The sequence below is a fragment of the Hydra vulgaris genome, chromosome 11 (assembly GCF_038396675.1).
Source record: "Hydra vulgaris chromosome 11, alternate assembly HydraT2T_AEP".
NCBI lineage: Eukaryota > Metazoa > Cnidaria > Hydrozoa > Anthoathecata > Hydridae > Hydra > Hydra vulgaris.
Genome location: NC_088930.1, coordinates 5,287,501 through 5,309,577, shown reverse-complemented (window position 1 = coordinate 5,309,577; position 22,077 = coordinate 5,287,501). Strand labels below are relative to the sequence as shown.

General features: G+C 27.0%; 1 protein-coding gene across 1 annotated transcript in view; it reads right to left on the bottom strand.

Moving 5' to 3' along the window:
* The window catches only part of LOC100205294 (protein Mdm4), a 47,404-nt gene that overhangs the window by 4,395 nt on the left and 20,932 nt on the right, over positions 1-22,077 (bottom strand). The window contains exon 3 of the mRNA XM_065809866.1: positions 13,946-14,044. Within this exon, the coding sequence (XP_065665938.1) occupies positions 13,946-14,044 (99 nt within the window). The remainder of the gene's footprint in view (positions 1-13,945; positions 14,045-22,077) is intronic.

Sequence of the window (22,077 nt, the reverse complement as noted above, 5' to 3'; positions counted from 1 at the left end):
AGGTGTTGCAACTAGCAGAACAATGCCTAATAATCCTACAGGAAACAGACAGGTAGAGCACTTTAAATAAGTGACACTAACTTTCAAATCAAGAAATCTACCAGTGGAAAACTGGGAAATAGTTCTACAAGATTCATTACACTCAATACAATCATTACTTTGCACTGCAACAAATGCAACACTATGTGAGAAGCTCTTCAATTATCCATGGAGATCTTTAAATGGACAATCTATCTTTAAATGGATAATCTATCTTAACCTGGCTGTTAGAACAGGAGAAAGTGTTTGTGAAGAAACATCTTCAATCTAGCAAATACGATCCCCTAGTTGAAGAAGCTGAATTAATAGAAACTGCACCACAGTATGCGCACATCAAATTTTCAGGCGGAAGAAAATCTACAGTATTTATAGAAGATATAGAGCCAATAGGAGATAATGAACCTATAGTACCAACAAATAGGGGATAGTGAACAAATAATACCAACCACTCAGAGTATACTTTGCAACTCGAAAAATCTTTAGTTACAGACAAGGAGACCTTAATTGATCTAGAATCAGACATTGTAACACAATCGCATATGCAATCTACCCAACTTCATAAGCAATTGCAGTGAAACCGGAGACCGCCCCCAAAGATACAGTTTTGAGGATGAACAAATTTAATGATTAGAAGAATATCATAAACAATTACTTATAATCACCTTTGGGGAGTTGTGTTGTTTTATCACTTGTGCATATACTTACTACTTTATATATTTATGTCCCTTAGGGAATTACAACAAATTAATATTAAACTTTTCTATTGTATAATTTACACATAAAACCTTAGATATTAAAAGGTGTTATTATCTCAACCTTCATTTGAACCATAATGAAGGTCTCTAAAAAGTTACTGCCCCCTTAAAATAAAGTAAGGCTTTTCTGCAATGTTTTATTATACAGATTGTCTCTTCTGCAATAACTGTGTGGCTTTTTGCAAATTCTACTGTTTTATTTAAAATGTTTGCAGTTATTGAGGGGTGAAAATCATTAATGTCAAATTGAATAAATTTGCAGTCATTTTTATTTTCGAGTATGGAGAACCAATTTATAACATCAGTGGTATTTTTCCACTGTTGTAAATTTAATTTATTTCTAAGAATATTATTGATTTTGTCCAATTTAATTTTGCTTACATATTATATATTCTGCTAGTTTTAAAATTAGTTGATAAACATTTCCCGCCCTCTAATAAATTAAAAAAATTTTTTTAATCGAAATACAGTTAAAGTTAGCTACAGTTGCACAAAAAATATGGAAAGAATTATAAAAGGTCATAATAATGCTTTATTAATTAAAACAAAAAAATCCTGAATGAAAAAAAAGACAGAAAATTGTAATTATAAACAAAAAACAATTGTCCAATAAGTGGAAATTGTTTATCAAAAAACGTGGTATAATTATGTTGTTTCCTCTAAGAATGTACCTAATAAACAATATATTGGCTTAACAGAGGGTAAATGGAAAAAAACAATTTGCTAATCATAAGCAATCCTTTAAAAATAAAAAATTTCAAAAGACACTATGTTGTCAAAATACATATGGGAATTAAAAGAAAAAAATCTTGATGGTTTTATACTATATATATATATATATATATATATATATATATATATATATATATATATATATATATATATATATATATATATATATATATATATATATATATATATATTAGGGCTGTCCAAAAAAAATTTTTTTTTCAGATTTGATTGCATAGTTGTTTATTTTGTGCCATTTGACATAGTAATTAACTGTGCAAAAAATCTTTCCAATCAGATAATGTTTAGGGGGTGCTCAATGACCATAAAGTTTTACGAAAAATGTGAAAAACATGGAAAAAGTAACAAAGTTCCACAAATTTCTAAAACCCGGTTAATTAGATTTTTCAGATTTGATCAGTTTTAATTATCTCTAAATATTAAATTCTGAATACAAATTACAATCCACATCCACTTTAGACTGGTTTATTAGCAGAGAAATTAATGAAATAAAATACTGCAATACGACTAAAGTTCTGCGGTTTTTGTTATATCAGAATTTTTCCAAAATAAAACACTAGGATTTTTGACTCTTTGTCATTGATTAAAATACGAATTATAAACAAAAAAACATATGAGCAATTAACATTTAACTATCGTAATGTTATAGTTCGTGCAATGTTAATGCTAGCGAGGACTATAACTCTTCAGAGTACACTTTCTGGCATCTGGCACTTGCTTTCTGTGATCCTCAACCACCTGAATTAACCTCTGCATTTCAGATTCATTCCTTGTAATCGATTCATTAAACATCGACATTAAAGCCACAGATCGTTCGGCAGCATCATTTACTACTTTCAATGAATATACTAAATTTTTTCCTTCTTGGTATTCTGGGGAATCATTCCAGGTAGCTGGATCGTTGTTGAACAGAAAATCAATATCAACCTTCATTGACCGCAACGCACTTGCTGAAACTGATGTCACCAGCATGTCCAGAGATTTCTTCTCTAGACTTTCAATGTTCTTTAATTTGATCAACCTTTCAGACCAGTTCTCACCGTGAAATTTCATGTTGGAAATCATTTTTCGCTTCTCTTCCGTTTGAAGTTTGTTTGAAAACAAAGCTAGTGGGACCAATTCTGGTGAAAGGTACCACAAATGGTTTCGAAAGTTCTTGACTGCTGCTTCGGAAATCGTTTTATTCACAACTGCAAACTGCTTAAGTTGCTGAAACAGAAACAAGTCATTAACTGGAGCATCGCTGGCATTTGTGCATGATATCCAAGATTTTACATAAACCAGACTAGCAAATAAGCAAAATTCACAGAGATTTTTTTCCTCTTTTGTGGTCAACTTGAACTCTTCACGAAATAAATAAATTTTAAAACAATAAATAACCTTGGCCATCCAGCGAGCCATGTGATAAGCACCAGGGATCTTGAAATGATAATTTTTCTCTTCTTGATCAGGCAGTTTTCCAAGTATTAACAGACAGAGATCCATGATTTCTTTGTAGTCATCCCTTGGCATTTTAACATGCAGGTTTTCTTTGAGGAATGCAATCACTTCATTTTGTAGTTCTTGCACCAGGGGTATTTTCATTCGAATGTCATCCAGAGGTTTAAAATTTCCTTGATTAACTTTGGGCCAATATTGCTGAAATCTCTGGAAAAGAGGTATGTTGGGACCAGATGATGGTCCAAATAGTGATCCAAACACTCCTGCTACTATGATCTCATGAACATGGTGTCTGCAAGCGAAATATAACAAATTTCTACCTATATGTTTCTCTAGAACTACACATGCACCATTTTTGGAGCCAGTGTTAGAGGCTGTAGTATCAAAACTCATTCCAATAACATCACCAATTATGTCCCAGAAATTAAGCAGATGAATAACTGCTTTTGCTTGGGCTTCTCCAGTTCCAGCTGATAGTTTTGCTATTCCAAGTATTTTGTCAACATTGTGACCTGTCACACCTACAGATAGCCGGTCAACATTTGCTTTAGGGGCTGCAGAATTTGTACGATCTATCATCAGTTTGCCATCCCAGTGGACGATTAATGGTGGTTTGTCCAAATCGCAGAATTCAGTTCGAACAGTGGCTTCAATATTTGATCGATGATAGGTTCGTTTTCTACGGACTGTAGAACGTGACAATGATCCATCATCGAGGTTCTGTCCACCAGCCCTTGCAATTGCTGCTGCTAGTATAGTAAATTTTGTGTCAGATAGATTAATTCTGTCTAATGTTGATGAAACATCAGGCGAGTCAAGAATTGTATCTAAGATACATTGTCGTTTTGGAGTACTTGCTAAACTTGATTCAGCTGACCCTGAAGAACTTGCTTTACTGACTTGTTGTTTGTAATAAACAGGGATTTCTATCTCAAAATCTCTATCAACCATTTTGTCATTATCAACAGCATCGTTATCGTTGTCATCACTATAACTTTCGTCATGTAAAGGTTCAATAACAGGAACTATTGCACTCGCACCAGATTGTCTTTGCTCTTCTTTTAGCTTTCGTTCTCTCTCTGCTTGTTTCCTTGCTTCATTTCTTTCTTCTAATTTTGAAAGTTCTTTGTCCTCTCCAAACATCACCATTTTTCTCTGACATCTCTGATCCAATAAAAATTCTTTATCTTCTTCAATTCTGATCATGGTTTCAGCATCCTTGTGGGCAATGTCAAAAAGTAGGCCAATGGTGTCTGTAAATGATTTCTCTCTCGATTTCTGAGAATCTGACAATCTGGATTTATTTTTTTTTATTAATTTAAATTCCTGGACTAAAGTTTTCAACTTTAAGACTACATTCGGATGAAATGCTGTCGGAATACGGGCTTTATTCCAAATAATAATCAGTTCATCAACAGTTGTTTTAAGACTTTCAGGCACTGACTTTTTGGTTGAATTAAGATGATAAAAAAATGTTTTTAAAACATCAGATGTTAAGGGAAGAACTTTATCTGGAAGATTTGGCTCTGGTTGTCCAATTAAAAAGATTTTGGTTTGAAGTCGTGTAGAGATAGCAACACGAGATGATGCTGCCATTTCAATGATAACTGAAATATTATGAGAAAATCAAAACTCAATACCATATTATACAAACTTATCATTCAGTTGTTGGTTTATGCAGCTGCAGCAATATATTATAATAATTATTACTAAAGAAATTAAATAAATATTTTCAAATTAGAAATTATTATTATCTGCACTTAATAACAAACAATACACTACCAGACTACCATGCTAGTTTTCTGTAATAGGTTACTAAGGTTAGGTACTATCAAAATATTAATACATTTGTTGTCAAACTGAAATTCCAAATAAAAATAATATTTATACTTGTAAACCTTTTTATTCTGTTTGAACAAATTCTAAATTGAGTTAAATAATAGTATTAAAATTATGAATACAAATTTTAACAAAATGATATAAACACAGTTGTTTTAAACACTAGCAGACATTTTTTAGTCTGGTGCCCTGATGACAGTTAATCTGCTGCACTTTAATTAATCTATATAGCACGCAATCAGACAATATTTCAGTGGAAAAAATCTAACTAACCAGGTTCTAGAAATTTTTGGAACTTTGGAACTTTTTACACGTTTTTGACGTTTTTCGTAAAACTTTATGGTCATTGAGCACCCCCTAAACATTATCTGATTGGAAAGATTTTTTCCACAGTCAATTACTATGTCAAATGGCACAAAATAAACAACTATGCATTCAAATCCGAGAAAATTTTTTTTTTCCTGTGTTCACATGAACAGCCCTAATATATATATATATATATATATATATATATATATATATATATATATATATATATATATATATATATATATATATATATATATATATATATATATATATATATATATATATATATATATATATATATATATATATATATATATTTTAAACAACCCTGCAGTTCAGCTATTAAATCCTGCAAAAAACAAAGTAGGAAGAATTTCTAAAGTTATTCTATAAAAAATAAATAGTGATCTTAGAAAAAAAGTTTGCATCAATCAATGGCTAAACTCACAGAAGGTTATAGATTGGTTTCAAATTATTAAAGAAAAACATCTACATAAATTCTTGATTTTTGTGATATAAATGATGAAAATTTACTGAACAACGCTATAGCCTTTGCTTAAAAATACATAATCATAAAACAAGATGAAAAAAAGTTAATACATTATTATTTAACAAAGGTGAAGCCTGGATTCAAAAAAGTGGAGGTTTATTTGATATCACCATGGGAGCTATTGATGGCGAAGAAGTCTGTGAGTTAGTTGGAATATTTATCTTGTTTTAATTATTACAGTCTTACAACAAAGATGAATTCTGATTGTATAGAGATAATGGTCTAGCAGTGTTTAAGAACCGGAGCGGCTAACAAAATGGACAAAACTAAAAAGCACTTTGTGAAATTTTTTTAAAATATTGATCTTCAGCTGTAATTTTAAAGTTGTTAATTTTCTGGACTTAACGTTAAATCTTAATGACTGTTACTTACTGTAAGCCTGGTAATTCCATCAGTTATATAAATGCATACTAACCGCATACTAGAAAGTATGGGATTAGAGTCAGCATTTATATAACTGATGGAATTACCAGGCTTTTTATAGATAGTCGACCAATTCTTCCAACAAAAATATTTTTAAACAATCCATTCCTCCATATCAAGATGCATTATCTAAATCATGTTTTATCTGCAAATTCATTTACCATTCGAATAAAAAACTGGTCCCATTCAAAAATCACATGCAAAACATAATCTGGTACAACCAAACTTACAGTACCAATGTTGCAACAAAAAAAAGCAGTCATTTTTTGAATATGGTAGACCTGCAATTTCCGGTTGGTCACAAACTTTGGAAGATATTTAATTAAAATACTATTAAAATAAGCTACGCATGTATGCAAAACATCAAGTCCATCATTAATTTGCACAATCACAGGGTATTATATAGCCAAGGTAAAGATGAAGGAAAAACATGCAACCGTGTAAACAAATCTATCCGCCTTATATAACAGTGCTTGACGAAGATTGTTTATCAAGCCACCATGTCATTTATTGTTTATCAAGCCACCATGTCATCAAACAAACTTGACTACAAATAAAAAGTATATTTTGGCTTATGTGAAACTCCATTCAAATCTCGGTATGCTAATTACATAAAATCTTTTAACATTAATCAATACTGAATTGTCTAAAGAAATTTGAGACATAAAAGACAAAATGTTTACACCCTCAATTAAGTGGAAAATTTTGAAACATTGCAACCCTTATAAAAAATTGCAATCTTTGCTTATACGAAAAATTCCTTATTTTAACATATAAAGGTGAAAACTTGCTAAATAAACAAAATGAACTGATTTCAAATTGCAGGCACAAGAATAAATTCCCCTTATCTTCTTTTGACACTGGTGATTAGCTAATACTTTGTTTTACTTTGGTTGCCATCAAGTATGTCTTTTAGCGATGTAAAGATCCCACACAACACAGTATTTTGTAATTTTTAGCTGGGTTTTTTTTGTTTGTATTCAATGACTGATGATTGCCATATAGGCATGAAAGTTAAAGTACCATAGAAAAAGTTGTTTTTTATCGAAGAAAAAATTTTTTCTTCGTTAATATATATATATATATATATATATATATATATATATATATATATATATATATATATATATATATATATATATATATATATATATACATATAGGTATATCGCTCTATTTGAAAGATCTTTTTAATATTGAGCACTCTTTTACGATTATGATTTTTTGTTTTATAACTATAATACAGCCTTAAATAACAATATATATATACACACACACATATATATATATAAATATATATATTTACATACATACATACATACATAGATACATATATATATATATATATATATATATATATATATATATATATATATATATATATATATATATACATATATATATATATATATACATATATTTATATATATGGGCAATTCCTTTTTTAACTTACGTTACACGCGCAGAACTTTATCAAATATTTGCTTATTTAAACTGTAAATTAAACTTTTAGCTATTTTGTATGAAAGCTGTTAGTCTAAAGATTAAAATAAGCTAAAAAGTTTCAAGTCTGGCCAAAAGAGGGCGAACTTATTACTGAAAATGCCACTTAACTTATGTTACACAGAAAACAAGGTAAAAAAATTGCTTCAACTTTTAGGTCAGATTTCTGGGAATCAATAAAGCGGCTTGTATTAGAAACTTTCACAAGATGTTAAGAATTCTATGCCAATTTAAAAAATATATAAAATTTTATCAGAGGTGACCGGCTATGGAAAATAAACTTGTTTTTTTGATACTATATATTTAACTTACGCTACATTATTTACATTACCGAGCAATATTTATTATGGATTTTTTATATCTATTATTAAGAGTAAGAGTTACGTAACAAAACAATTGCAAAAGTATTGAACTCATTCATTAAAATTAATTAGTAAAGGAAATTTTAAAATGCTGGTGGCACTCTTCCTGAGTGATTTTTCATAACATTTATGAAAGTTATCAAAACGAAAACAGTTTTTACTCAAGACCAAGAGTAACTTTAAAAAATTATTTTAGTATTACAACTTTATTAATAATTATTAATAAAGTTGTAATACTAACGAGTTGTTTAAATAAGAAAATCTTTAAATAAGAAAAGGTTTGTTAAAATTTTTACTTACACTCCTAACGTTTATGCGTATTGCCTTATTTTCATTAGGTTGAATTTTTAAAATGCTGCACAATATTTACATTTTTTTCTTTTAAAATGTTTTTGACAAAAAAACTGTTATCACAGTTTAGGAGGGAGAGGGGTTCAGGTAAATGTGATCGTTTGTGACAGGATGGGAGGGGTTAAGAATTGACAAATATAGCGTGACGTGCTTTATGGATGACCCATAATTGCATTTACAAACAATTTGTTTTGCTAAAACAAAAACAAAAAAGATTTTAAGTGATTTTTTTTATATTAGAAGAATAGCAAATAAATCTTTTTTTTAATGTCTAAATACAAATACTTATTTAATTCTTATTTTTATTTATGTTTATTAATGTCAACTAAAAAAAGAATACATAAACAAATAAAAATGCAATAATATAAATAATTTTAGTTTACATTTAAAAATTATTTTTTTTTTTAAATAAAAAATAAATGATTTTTTTCTAAATTCTCCTAATATAAAAAGTTTCAGTTAGACCTTGTCAACAAAATAATAACTATATAATGACGTAATTCATTTTGTTAACGAAAAAGTGCCAGAACTTTAGTGAATGCATGTAGTTTTAACTTACGTTACACAAATTTTAAATAAAAATGTGCTTTAAGCATTGTTATTCAAAAATTTTAAATGCAAAAACGTAACATTTAATATTCTTTTGCATATATTATTAAAAAACTTGAGTTTTTTAACTAAATTAAAAAAAAATAACTTTATGTTTTTGTTAACTTACGTTACATGAAAATTACAAAAGTTCTTTCGTTATTTTCTTAAAATATATATATTTTATAAAGTATAAAATCTGACCAACAACAATTTGAACATGTTAGCTCCATTTTCACGCTAATTTAATTCCGATTATGTAAATAAATTTATGGTTAGAATAACATTTTACATGATACCTTTTTTATCATGCGACAACGAAAAAAACCTTAACTTTCAGAGGCATAAAAATGACTTAAATAAATTAACTTTAATTTTAAAAATATATTTTAAATAAACTTTTATCTGTCTACATCAATATTCATTTGCTAAAAGTTGAAGAAAAAGAGAATAAAATTTAACTATTTTTTCATTTTTCGCTGTGGAACTGCCCACATATATATATATATATATATATATATATATATATATATATATATATATATATATATATATATATATATACATATACATATACATATACATATACATATACATATATATATATATATATATATATTCAACATTTTCACTTCCAACAAGGCTGCAAGTAAACACTATTAAAGTTCAAAGTTACAGGAAGAGAAAAGATGAAGTTTAGAGCAAGATGAAGTATAGAGCAAGATAACTTTGACAGACAACTTAAACTATTGCAAATGATATAAATTAGGAAAACAAGATGAAGTCACGGTATCAGGAACAGTGTATCAGGCCTTGTTTAAAAAAAAATGCTTAATGCATTTTTTATTTAAAACAAGGCCTGATATACTGTTAAAAATGCTTATACTTGTTAAAAATGCTTAACGCATTTATAACATCATAAAATTCTCTTTATTTTTTTTTATTTTTTAAAGACATTTCCTTTTTTAAATTACTGCAATAATATTAATTACAGCAAAACAAGTTAAATATTATTTAACTCGTTTTTTATTATTACTATAAGGAATTATTATTTTTGTCAATATTTTTTTTATATTAGGAGAAGTTCATATACCTAGGGCCAGATTTTTTCAATGACCCAAATCAAGGCTCCGGGCTTGTCTAAAAATGGTGAAACTGATATAATCACATCTTTATACTAATTAGTTTGTATTAGTATAGGTATAATGACTTGAAATTTAAAAGTCCGTCATGTCGAAGGGTTTAAAAATTAGTGGCCCTAGGTACAATAAGCTTTTTTTTAATAGTACCTAGGACCACCAGCTACTGTACCTAGGGCCGCTCTCTATAAATTAGGTTTAACTCCATAATCAATAGACTACAAAAATAGTCACTTATAATTTTTTAGTCACTTAAAATTTGTTTAATCTAGCATTGTTTTCAAAAAATATATCTAGTGTTATATAATCTTAAAACTTTCAACATTTAAAAATATTTAATGTTGCTGGTTTCATTCAAATCAAAGATTTTTAAACAAGTTTTCTTCACAATTTTTAAACAATTTTTGTTGCACGTTGAAGCACAACAGCGTTTCTTTCTGGAGTGTCAGTGAGAATTCAACATTTACCTGGTTTTCTACCTCCTCTTTTAGATAAACGAGTTTTTGCTTTCGGAAAAGGACAGACCTGTTCTGGCATTATACATGAAACAGATTTTGGTAGAGAAAATTCTATTTCCATTGCAGATGAATTGTTACCTTGTACAGGAATATAATTGTTTTGTGAATTTATTGATGAATCTTTGACTAACTCATTTTTTTTTTGTCAGAAATATAATTATTTGAACAATTTAATGCTGGATCTTGTCTGTCGGTAAATAAAATGTTTCAAAAACTCTAAAAGAATTTCAGCATTTGATCATCCACTTATATGTGCTGTTCCCTTAGTTCCTGGAGGTGCTCCTTCCAGCATATGATTTTTGGAGTTCACTCTTGGAAAAATCATCATATGGAATTTCCAATTGCATTCACACAGCTAATAATAGTTATATTAGTTCCTCGTTCACCAGAAGTTAAGCTCCCAATCTGTTTTTTGCCTTTCGGGACTACAACCTTAACAGGTGTGTGCACATTTCTAATACCTGTTTCATCCACATTAAAGATGCATTCAGGCAAAAATATATATTTTGAGAAGACTTCAAGATATTTTGAAAAAAAAAATGAAACACTTGCTTTGTTGAAACTGATGGCTAAACTTGTGACTTGCGGCTTCCTTAGTGAAAGAAACTTACTATTTCTTGTCATAAAATCAGAATACCATTGCTCACCGGCTTCACTACTTTTATCCCAGGAGGTTGGATATTTTTTAGCATTGGTTTTTGCATACTCAAAAGCAAGCTTTTTAAGCTGTGGTTTTGACAGTCCATAATGCATATTGCTTGCAATGACAAGGTACTTAACTAAGGCTTTTTCTTTATCTTTAGAGAATACATTCCAAACAGCACATCGGTTAAAATATTGATATTTTGGTTTCGTATTTTTAGAACTATTCTTCTGACAAAAGTTTATGTCTTTGGAGTGTTGTTTTGCTGATACTAAAATGTTGTGCTGCCGTCCTAACCGGAAATCCATACTTCATTACTGCTTCTGCAGCAAGAGTTACACTATCTACATTAGGTTTTGAACCTTTTTTTCCATTATTATTCCTAGGCATCTAAAAAAATAGTTAAAAAAATCTCAAATATTTTTAAAGTCAAATATAAACAAATTACACATTTTTAAAATGTGTAAAGATAAATTTAATAAATACCAAGTTATTATCAAAATAAACAAAATTTATTTCGATCAAAATACCTGAATGCTTATGAATTTAAAAAGTAAATATGCAATATTAAAATAATAACAAAAAAAATATTTCTTCACTACTACTACTACAACTACTACAACAATAACAACAACAACTACTACTACTACAACTAAAGTATAATAAAAATCACAGAAATTTAATATAAGTATATCAAAAGCAAAAACATTTTAAGATAACAAAAGGTGTGTAGCAAACTTTACAACTCTCATAATTAAAATATAAATATCACATTGATACACATCACTGTAAAGTATCTAAAAAAAAGTAGATAATTATACAAAAATTAAGTACACAATTTGATTGAAACACGTATATCAATAACAAAATTAACTAATAATTCTGAGCAAAATTAACAAACTGTACGCATTAAATGGTGTTCCCAAAACAGCCGTAGAAAAAAAAAGTTTTTTGCCAATTTAGCAATCTACCTCATGATCAAACAAATTCTTTATCAGAGAAACAAACATATGGCCCTAGGTACAAGCAAACTATATGGCCCTAGGTACAAGACTTGATAGCCTTATGCAAAACGTCATCTATTAACAAATCCACATTGAGAGTAAACTTATTGAACATCGCACTTAGAACTTAAGTAACAAACAGTATTATCTATTAGAACCTACAGAAAAGCATTTCCTCTAGGATCGTAAAACAATATCAGATAAAAGCAGCAAAACTTTACTTTAGACCATCAAAAAGCGTTTTCTAATTATAACTTGCCGTGGCAGCGCTCTCTGAGTATCAAAATAGGATTAAAAAATAATTTTTTTAGGTACGCGAACTTCCCCTAAATAATTAAATTTAATACTACATAAATATTAATTTTTTTTTGATATAAACAAATTATTTTTCTCAACATTTGTATAAATAAATTAAAATTTTTTAAAATGATTAGTTCTTAAAAAATCATTGTAAAAATTGAACTAAAAATAATTTTTTATTCAAAAAAATTTAGCAAGTAACAAATAAAAAAATTATGTTCATTTATCTACTTTATTTATTAAAAGTTTATTATTTTATTAGCAATTTTGTTGTGAAAGCAAAGATTATTTTTCCAATCACCATTCGTTAAAATTATATTGTTGTATATATCATTTATTAAAAAGTAATTGCTGCAGTCTACTTGCGTTATAAAAAAAAGTTTAACTTATGTCTTGTGCAAATTTTTCATACAGGATCAGAACATTTTATTTAAAATTTAATTTTGAGCATAAAAAAAAAATGTTTAGGAAGGAAAACTGAAAAAACAATTGCCATATAAATGAGCTAACTTTTTTTAAGAATAAATAAAATTTAAATATTGAACAATAATTAGTAATATTTCTAAATAAACTTGACAGTTTAAACCCAAGCATTAACTTTAATTTTAATAAACTTAAATACATTTTTTTAATCAGAATTAACATGTATATATTATTTTTAAATCAAAATTTAATTATATATTTTTTTATCAGAATAAAATTATATATTTTTATTAAATTAGTTTTAAATTAAACCATATATTGTAATTGAATTAAATTATATTATAATGATCTTTGCTTCAAGCTTTAAGAATAAGCGTTTTTCAAGCAAAAAAATTGATCATTACGATAAAATAAAATAAAAATTAATTATAAATTATTTGTTATTATATAGAAATTTAGGTCAACTTTTTTTATTGCAATCAAAAGTTGGATAAATATTCTTGAGCTTGCAAGATGATAAATAAAAGTTTTTATTATATATTTCTTTTATGGTTTTCTTTTTTTACGTTTTTTTTTTAAATTTATGAAATAAAAAAAAAATGCCTTTAACTATAAACAATTTTGTTTTCTGTTACTAAATTTTTGATAAAACAATTAGTCTAATAGAGATTAAGTTTTCATTAGTAAGTAGCGCTTATATCTAATATAATCGTCATTCAAACTTTTTTACATAATCATAATTCAAAAGTTAATGTGGTCTTTTTAAAGTTTATCACTACTTTTATCTTACCACTTGTAGAATAGTTAAAAAATTAAAAAATGATAAAAAGTTGCTTAATGGAAATCGTTCAAGGCATACATAATGCCTTGAACGATAAAACAAGGCCTGGTATAAATATAAATATATATATATATATATATATATATATATATATATATATATATATATATATATATATATATATATATATATATATATATATATTTACACGTAAAACAACTAAACTTACCCATTGGAGGTTCATGGGATTTGATCTTCGAGTGACCAAAATCATGATCTAGAAATGCTGATGCTGGAGGGCCAGTTACATCATAACCATAGTCAGTTTCTATAAATAATTACATTTATTTATAAACACATTACTGCTAGACACAAAACAAAGAATATCTTATTACTAGACACAAAACTTCAAACATTTTAAAACTTGTTTGAAATCAAACTTTTTACATTAAAATTAGTATAATATTTATAATTAAAAATTAATATAACTTTAGTATAAAAATTTTAAATTAAAAATCTAGACTGAGGGAAAGAAATGGGAAAATGAAAAATTAATTAGATAAAGAATAAATTTAAAGTACATCTACACACACACACACACACACACACACACACACACACACACACACACACACACACACACACACACACACACACACACACACACACACACACACACACACACACACACACATATTAACTTAATATATGTGTGTGTGTGTTAAAACTTAAAAAAATATATAAAACATATCTATCTCTAGATACAAACACATGTACAAAACAATGTAAAACATACCTATATATATATATATATATATATATATATATATATATATATATATATATATATATATATATATATATATATATATATATATATATATATATATATATATATACACACATTTATATATACATATGCATGCATAAAGAGAAAATAAAAAATAATAATCCACAATACAAATATATATATTAACCAAAGGGGAAGTAGAAAGATAATAAAAATCTTTGTGTCGTAAGATCCAATTAAAATTAAGTAGTGGGCTAATGTAGGTGAAACTCCTTCTTCAGGGTCACAATATATAACAGCTAGAATTGCTCATCAGGGATGTATTCTTGCAATCTTTAACATGGCCTAAATTATTTTATATACATCCCAAACTAAATTTGTAGGCCATGGTAAAGATAGCAAGGATGCATTCCTGATGAGTGATGATAAACATCATCAGTGAATATATTGTGGCCCTGAGGATGGAGTTTCACCTATATTAATCTATTACTTAATTTTAATTGTATCTTACAACACCATGATTTTTATTTTAATCTTTCTGACCTCCCCTTTTGGTTTATAGATTTTTTATTCACTTTATTCATTTATTAAACCATGGAAGTGAAAAAAATACAAATTTATTTATAATTTTACAAAATTAGGTTCGGTGTCATATAGTTAAAAACTAGTCTTAAGAGTGACACCTTAATAAAATAAACAAATGAAGCAAAAAACAAAAAATAAAAAGTAATAATATTGATAGTGACCAAAAAATATCAATAAAAAGAAGAATATTAATATTTAATAAAGCAAGACTAAATAATAGTTATATTACTTATTATATAACACAAATTTATTATATGAGAGATAATGAAAGAGTGAGATAACACAATGTTTAACGATCAGAAGGATGATAGATAATAAAAAATAAAATAAAAAGATCTATTTAAATACGATATATTAGACAAAATATTTAAATACGAAATATGAGACAAAAAATATGAAATCACTTGAAAATAGTAACAAATATAAAAAGCAACAATAAAAATAATTAGCAACAACACCACAAAAAAAAAATCATGACAATATAAACAATACAAAATTATACACGTCAATATAAACGATGCACAAAATTACACGACAGTATAAACAAAACATAGAAATACATGACAAAATACACAAAAAACACAATATTATAAACAATACAAAAAGTACACAATATTACTGTGTATTTACATACAGTGCAAACAACATAAAATAAAACTTTAAAATTGTTCTTTTTATTTTCTTTTAACAAATTATTAAAAATTTTTATTTTCAAATTTTTTGACTTCTATTAAACAATTATTTATTATTAATTAATTTGTTAAATTCTATATATTTGTAAATATATACTTTTTATTATATTTTATTATTATTATATATATATTATATATATATATATATATATATATATATATATATATATATATATATATATATATATATATATATATATATATATATTATTTTTAAACAATAATTTACTAAATTTTATATATTTGCATTGTGAATTGTTTTTAATTTTTTCTCTCTTTACATGCATGTGTAAATATCCACCCAGTTATAATCACGTGACTGTATTGCAAAATTAAAAGTAAATATTGAATTGGGGAAAAACAAACTATTCTTTCTTATACGCAAAATCAAAAAAAAAAAAATTTAACAATAACTTTATGTCCTACAATTAGTTTAAAAGTTAATCAAAAGAAACAGCAAATAAATGTCTGCAAAATATAAGTCTTTTAGGTGATTTAACTTTAATTTTACATACTTTAAACCTGTTTAAATAAAATGAAACCTTACATTGCTGTCTACATATTTGGTTATTTCAGGGTATAAAAATTACTGTTATTTTGATATTTATTTACCAATTCTAAATTGAGGTGCAAATTGAAAGTACCCCACCAGTAATAAAGTGTGCCGAAAAAACATAAACATTACAAGATTTTAAGAAACCATACATGCACTACTATTTACAGCACGATTTATTATATTCAACATTCTTTTAGGAAGAATTCATCTTTAGGAAGACTTAAATTTATGCAAACTAACTGTGCAGCCCACCAACAGCAGATAGTGCGCTATAGCAGCCCATGAAAAGTGGATGCAGACTTGGACAGGAATGGCGCTTTAACAATTTTATAAGTTACTTCAAGTTATGAATAAGTTGAATTAAATCCACCATTGGATTTGAATCATTTATTTACTTTATTCTTTTTTTGTTTCTATTTTTAAAAAGAATTGTTTAAACTTCTTTTTTTTCACTTGACTAACTAATCAGAGTACGAAATGATTAAAAATTACCATTTTAAATAGACTACGGTATTTTTTGAAACAATTTTTTTTTTTACAACTTTTTGAAAAAAATAAATGTTAATACAATTTAAAAATAATATATATATATAACACTTTTTAGTAATTTAAATAAAATTTGTTCATTCATTAAACAATCATTAGAAGTAATTTGTAAAAGCTTTTTGTGTAACTTTAATAAAACGTTTCAAAAGGTAAATTTTTAAGCAATTTATTTTAAATGCAATTAAAAACTTTACAAAAAGAAATTTTCGCTTCAAGTTATTTTATTTTTATTTTAGTGCTTATATATTTTCTTTTTCGAAAGGAATTGTTTTCTTTTTTCATTATTATTTTTTTTTAATTTTCTTCCTTGTTAAAGTTAAATGTCTGAGTTTTTGACAATCTCTCTCAAAAAATTTCCTTTAATACTCCATGTTAAAAATGAGTTCCATTCTACTATTTCTAAATGGTTTTTTAACTTAATGGATCAAGCCTCCCATGAACATTTGTCTCTTGAAAATTTCTTTCTTTCAGGATATGCTCAAAATATAGAAGACAAAAGAAGGTGCCCATCTTAATATGTACATTAGCAATATTATATATAATATTATATATGTGTATCAGCAAAAATCAGCAATGTATGCATGAATTTTTTAAATCATCATAAAGATTCATCATTACGCATTCCTGAAGCAACTTGTTTATCTCATGCTTCACATGTTTATCACATCAGTCTTATACTGTATAAATTTTTTAACTTATTTATAATTTAAATTATTTAAGAAACAAAATATAAATTTTTCTTTAGACAACGTTACACAAATTCTCAAAAAAAAAAGCTTAACTAAATATAAAAAAATAGAAATAACCATTAACTAAAGAGAAAATAAAAAAAAATTAACAAATTAAAATTCTAAAATAATAAAAAAAAAATTCAAATAAAATAAAACTATAAAAGAGTTTAAGAGAAAATTATTATAAAAATTTATAGTTTTCATTTGGATAAAGTAACTTCAAGACTTTGATTAAAAAAGATTGTTTATAATAAACAGAATTTATTTAAACTAACAAATTTTATTTTTTATAAATATTTCTATTATTATTTTTTTTTTTTTAACGTTAATTCACCTCCCCCAAGGCCATAAGGCTAATACAGCTGAGGAGGCTACATAAACTGTATAGGCCTTATTAAGAAGCATTACGCTATTTGAATTTTACATACATATTCACGATTTTATGTACGCGTTTCCCTATTTGCGTTACGCAAAATCTTTTTTCAATAAGTTTATTTAAACAGTCTTTTAGAACAGTTTATGCGGAAAAAATTAACCTGTAACTTTTTTTTTTTTTAAACATCTACGCTTCCAACAAGGCTGCAAGCAACCACTAATTAGAGTTAGAAGTTACTGGAAGAGAAAAGATCAAGATTATAGAGCAAGATAATGATTGACAGACAACTTAAAGGATTGCCAATTATATCAATCAGAAAAGCAAGATGAAGGAAGCAAATTCCATAGAACTGATGTTCAAGGAAAAAAACTAGATGAATAAGAGTTTTTGGAGCACTTAGGAACAGCCACAGAAAAAGGATGAGACTTTATATAATGACGAGTAACATGAGAATGAATTTTAGTAGATGGCACAAGAGACGCTAGTTCTTTTAAAGGGAGAAAGAGAAGCAACATTACGACAGTGTGATAATGGTTGGAGGTTGGCAGCAAGAGCAGGTCCAACTATGTCTACAATGCGTTTTTGCACCTTGTCTAAAAGAAAAAGGGCATCATTAGAAGATCCGCCCCAGATATGTCAACAGTATTCCATACAAGACCGGATTTGAGATTTATAGAGATAGAGAATAGAATCCGGAGTAAGAAAGTGTCGAGCTTAATAAAGAGATGCAAACTGAGTAGATGCTAATTTTGCAAAGGATATATGGTTACTAAGAAAGATGAGAAGTAAAAGTTAATCCTAGAAGATGAAGGGTAGATGACTCATCGAGTACATAACCGTTTATAAATATAGGAAGATCTAAATTATTACAACAACGATCAGCTAAAAAATATTTAGTTTTATCTGAATTAAAGTTCACCTGCCACTGTGAGTCCCATGCTGTAGCAGAAGTGAGATCCTTTTCAAGCTCAATTGCCCCCTCCAAGCAATCAGAGTGTTGGCTTCTTATCATGACAAGAATAAATGGTTCAGCGAACAATCCCACCATAGATGTGAGAATGTCTGGAAGATCGTTAATGTAAATTAAAAAGAGTATAGGGTCAAGAATTGAACCTTAAGGAACCTCTGAAGTTACAGAAAATGATGAAAAGTACTGTCCATCAAGGACAACTTTTATACTAAGATTGGAATGGAAAGATTCAATAATCTTAAATAGGTTACTAGATACACTGTAAGAATAAAGCTTATGGAGAAGACCAGCATGCCAAACTTTATCAAAAGCTTTAGAAATGTCAAGAGCGACGGCCTTAACCTCTTCACCTTTATCTAATGCACAATAAAACCTATCGGTTATTACTGTTAGCAAATCAGCTTTAGAATGAGAAGATTGAAATCCATATTGATGATCTGAAAGTAAGTTATTAGATTCGAGATGAGAGATTAAGTGTTTGTCAATTAAAGATTTAAAAACCTTGCTTATGATAGAAAGGAGACTAATGGGACAGTAGTTAGACAAATCAGATCGCTTTCCAGAATTTTTGAAAATAGGGATAACAGATGCCACTTTCCAGCAGACTGGAAAACAAGACTCTGATAAGCACTTGTTAAATAGTTTTGAAAGTATAGAAGACAGCTCTGGAGAACACTTCAGCAAGACTATAATTGGTATGCTGTTCGGACCACAAGCTGTAGAAGAGTCTAAGCAGGAAATCACTTTAGATACAGAAGCTAGACTGATATGAATGTCAAGCAATAGATCAACCTGTTTGACCACTATATCAGGTGGAATGCAACTAGTGGAATCAAGAGACGATGTTAATGAAAAGTTCTTAGCAAACAATTCAGCTTTGTCTTTAGGTGAGGTGACAAGTCTGAGCCATACAAGAGAGATGGAATTACAGATTTGCCCTTATTATTGATACTACTAAAGATTCTCCAGAAGTCACAAGAGAGAGAGAAATTGCTGTAAAAAACATTTACAGAATATTTTTTTTATTAGATAAAAAAATAGATAAATAAACTTTTTTCTATTTTCCGTTTTTGTTTTTTTTTTAATTTGTTTTTAATTTATTTAATTAAATTTAAATTTTTTATTAATCATAATTTTAGTAATTTATTTCATTAAATTTCATTAAAATTCTTTTAAAAGCTTTAAAACACTCCGATTTACAATTTTTTTTACTGATAAAATTTCCAAATGATGTTAAAGCAAAAAATAAAATTTAATAAATTTAATTCAAGTTACTTTAAAATGTTCATATTACATATAACTTTTTTAAATTTCAGTTCTTTTTCAACAAAAGTTTTTTCTTTATCATTAATTTTTTGAATTGATTATAGACAGAACATCGATTAAAAATGATTAACTAGTTTATGAGTAGTATGCTAAGTTTTTGTTAAAGCCAAAATGTTAATAAAAAGGTTGACAAGTTTTTATTTATTTTTTGACTGTTATGTGATCACTAAGTGCCAAGATAATTGTGTTCATGTCATAAAAAATCCTTGAAAAATAAGTTTCATGCTAATTAAACTTTCAGTACAAATTATTTATCGAGATATTTTTAACACCATTTTTTTCCCTTGAAGGTAAGTTCCAGTTCCAATTACTGGTCTGATTAATGTGATTTTGTAGTTAATAAATGATGTCAATCCAAAATAGTTCTTTCAAACTCAAGTTATAAATGTTATATTTGGGTTTTCCCTTTGCCATTAAGTTTCATGTAGAAGAATTTCAAGATTTTTTTTTAATAAAACGAACCAAACTTTTATAACCGCATAAAAATAACACGATCAATGAATCAACTCTTTAAAAGCCTAACTTATATTTATTTTATTTAAAAAGAAAAAAACTAATACTAGTGCTATAAATATAAGATATGTAAATTTCAAGATTATACTGATATTTGTTAAAAACAAGTTCTGCTAATAACATCTTAAAACCGAAAATACTATTTTTTTTTTTAATTTAGTAAGAAATAGTACGAATACATTAGGTTTCACGGTACATAAAAATAAAATATTTTAATGGAAATAAAAAAAAAACGAATCAGAAAAGCGGTAATCTTTGTTTAATTACAATTTTCATTTTATCAAAAGCCAGTTACTAAAAATGCTTTAGGTAGCGCAAACGTTTTTTTATAAAGGGGAAAACCCAATCTAATAGTGTAGTTGTAAGTACATTTAAATCCCTTTAAGAAAATTAACCATAAACAAATGCCCCCTCATTTAAACAACCATAAAATCAATGTTTTAAAGAAAAAAAATAAAATTTAAATAAGTATAAGATTTCAAAATAAGGAAATTTTTTTTAAATCAACATTTAAGTTCTATTTATATTTTTTTTTATAACAATACTGTGCTTTAAAGAAATTTCATTTCAAAGACTTACAACAACTTTTAATATGGTTGTAAATTTAATTATAATAAGGTATTTTAAAATACGCAACTGACATAATTAAATTTTTAACGATGTAAATATCTTTACTGAGTAAAGTTATATTAATTTGTGTTGCGCTTTTCCGTTACGCAACAAAATCTCATAACAAGGTCTGCTGTGGTTGAACCTTGACAAACAAGGCTGCTGTGCTGAGAAACAAGCTGATATATGTATTTTTTCTAACAACATACATGCAAGTTGAATTATAACACATTTATTAAATAAATAGCATATTGTCAATTCCTTTTTTTCAAATCATTTTACTCTTTGTTTAGTAAATGAAGCTTTTTCTTAACAATAAATGTTTCTTTGTATTAAACAAAAGAAAAACTAGTTTCAAATTTTTAACATACTAAGCACAATTCAAATGTGCAGTACTTGCAAGAAGAAAAAGATCAGGTACTTTTTCTTCTAGAAAAAAAAAATGCAGCCGTGATACAGTGGTTAGAGTTCTAGCTCACAAGAAGGATGTTTGAAGTTCAAAGTCAGCTCTGGCCAATAAGCAACATCAGTAAAAAGGAAGGAATGAACTTCCTTGTTAAATGTTTTTTCATAAAGGATAATTCACAGTGCTCTGAGAAACACAAATTATGTCATGCAATTTTTAACCATTTTAGACCCCCTCTCCCCCCTCCAACAAGCTCCATAT